This window comes from Egretta garzetta, unplaced genomic scaffold (assembly GCF_000687185.1).
Source record: "Egretta garzetta isolate BGI_Z169 unplaced genomic scaffold, ASM68718v1 scaffold692, whole genome shotgun sequence".
NCBI lineage: Eukaryota > Metazoa > Chordata > Aves > Pelecaniformes > Ardeidae > Egretta > Egretta garzetta.
The window spans coordinates 673,103-673,398 of record NW_009258787.1 but is presented as its reverse complement, the minus strand read 5'-3'; the positions used below and the strand labels follow the sequence as shown (position 1 = coordinate 673,398).

Below are 296 nucleotides of genomic sequence, written 5' to 3'. Positions count from 1 at the left end.
CCGGCCCACCGCTGCCCCGCCCCGTTCTGCTGCCAAAGGCCTTCGGGCTGCTGAAGGCAGGAGGAGGCGGAAGGAAAAACATCCAGCAAACAATTGCAAAAGTCAAGTCTGAGCAAGAAGGAGGGTGTGTGCGGGGGGATGCCAAATCCGGCGGTATTCCTTGGAGACACTGACAACAATGGCAGGAATATTCAGTCGTGCCTCACTGAACCCAAGCCAGCAGCGGGGCTGGGGGCTCAGGACCTCGAGGACCCAGCGAGGGGTCATGGCCCAACCGAATGTGAGCTGGGACAAGA

General features: G+C 60.1%; 1 protein-coding gene across 1 annotated transcript in view; it reads left to right on the top strand.

The window, feature by feature from the left end:
* Nucleotides 1-138: 138 nt before the first annotated feature.
* HBEGF (heparin binding EGF like growth factor) overlaps nt 139-296 on the top strand; it is a 7,532-nt gene continuing 7,374 nt past the window's right edge. The window contains exon 1 of the mRNA XM_009649486.2: nt 139-280. Coding sequence (XP_009647781.1) covers nt 139-280 — 142 coding nt within the window. The remainder of the gene's footprint in view (nt 281-296) is intronic.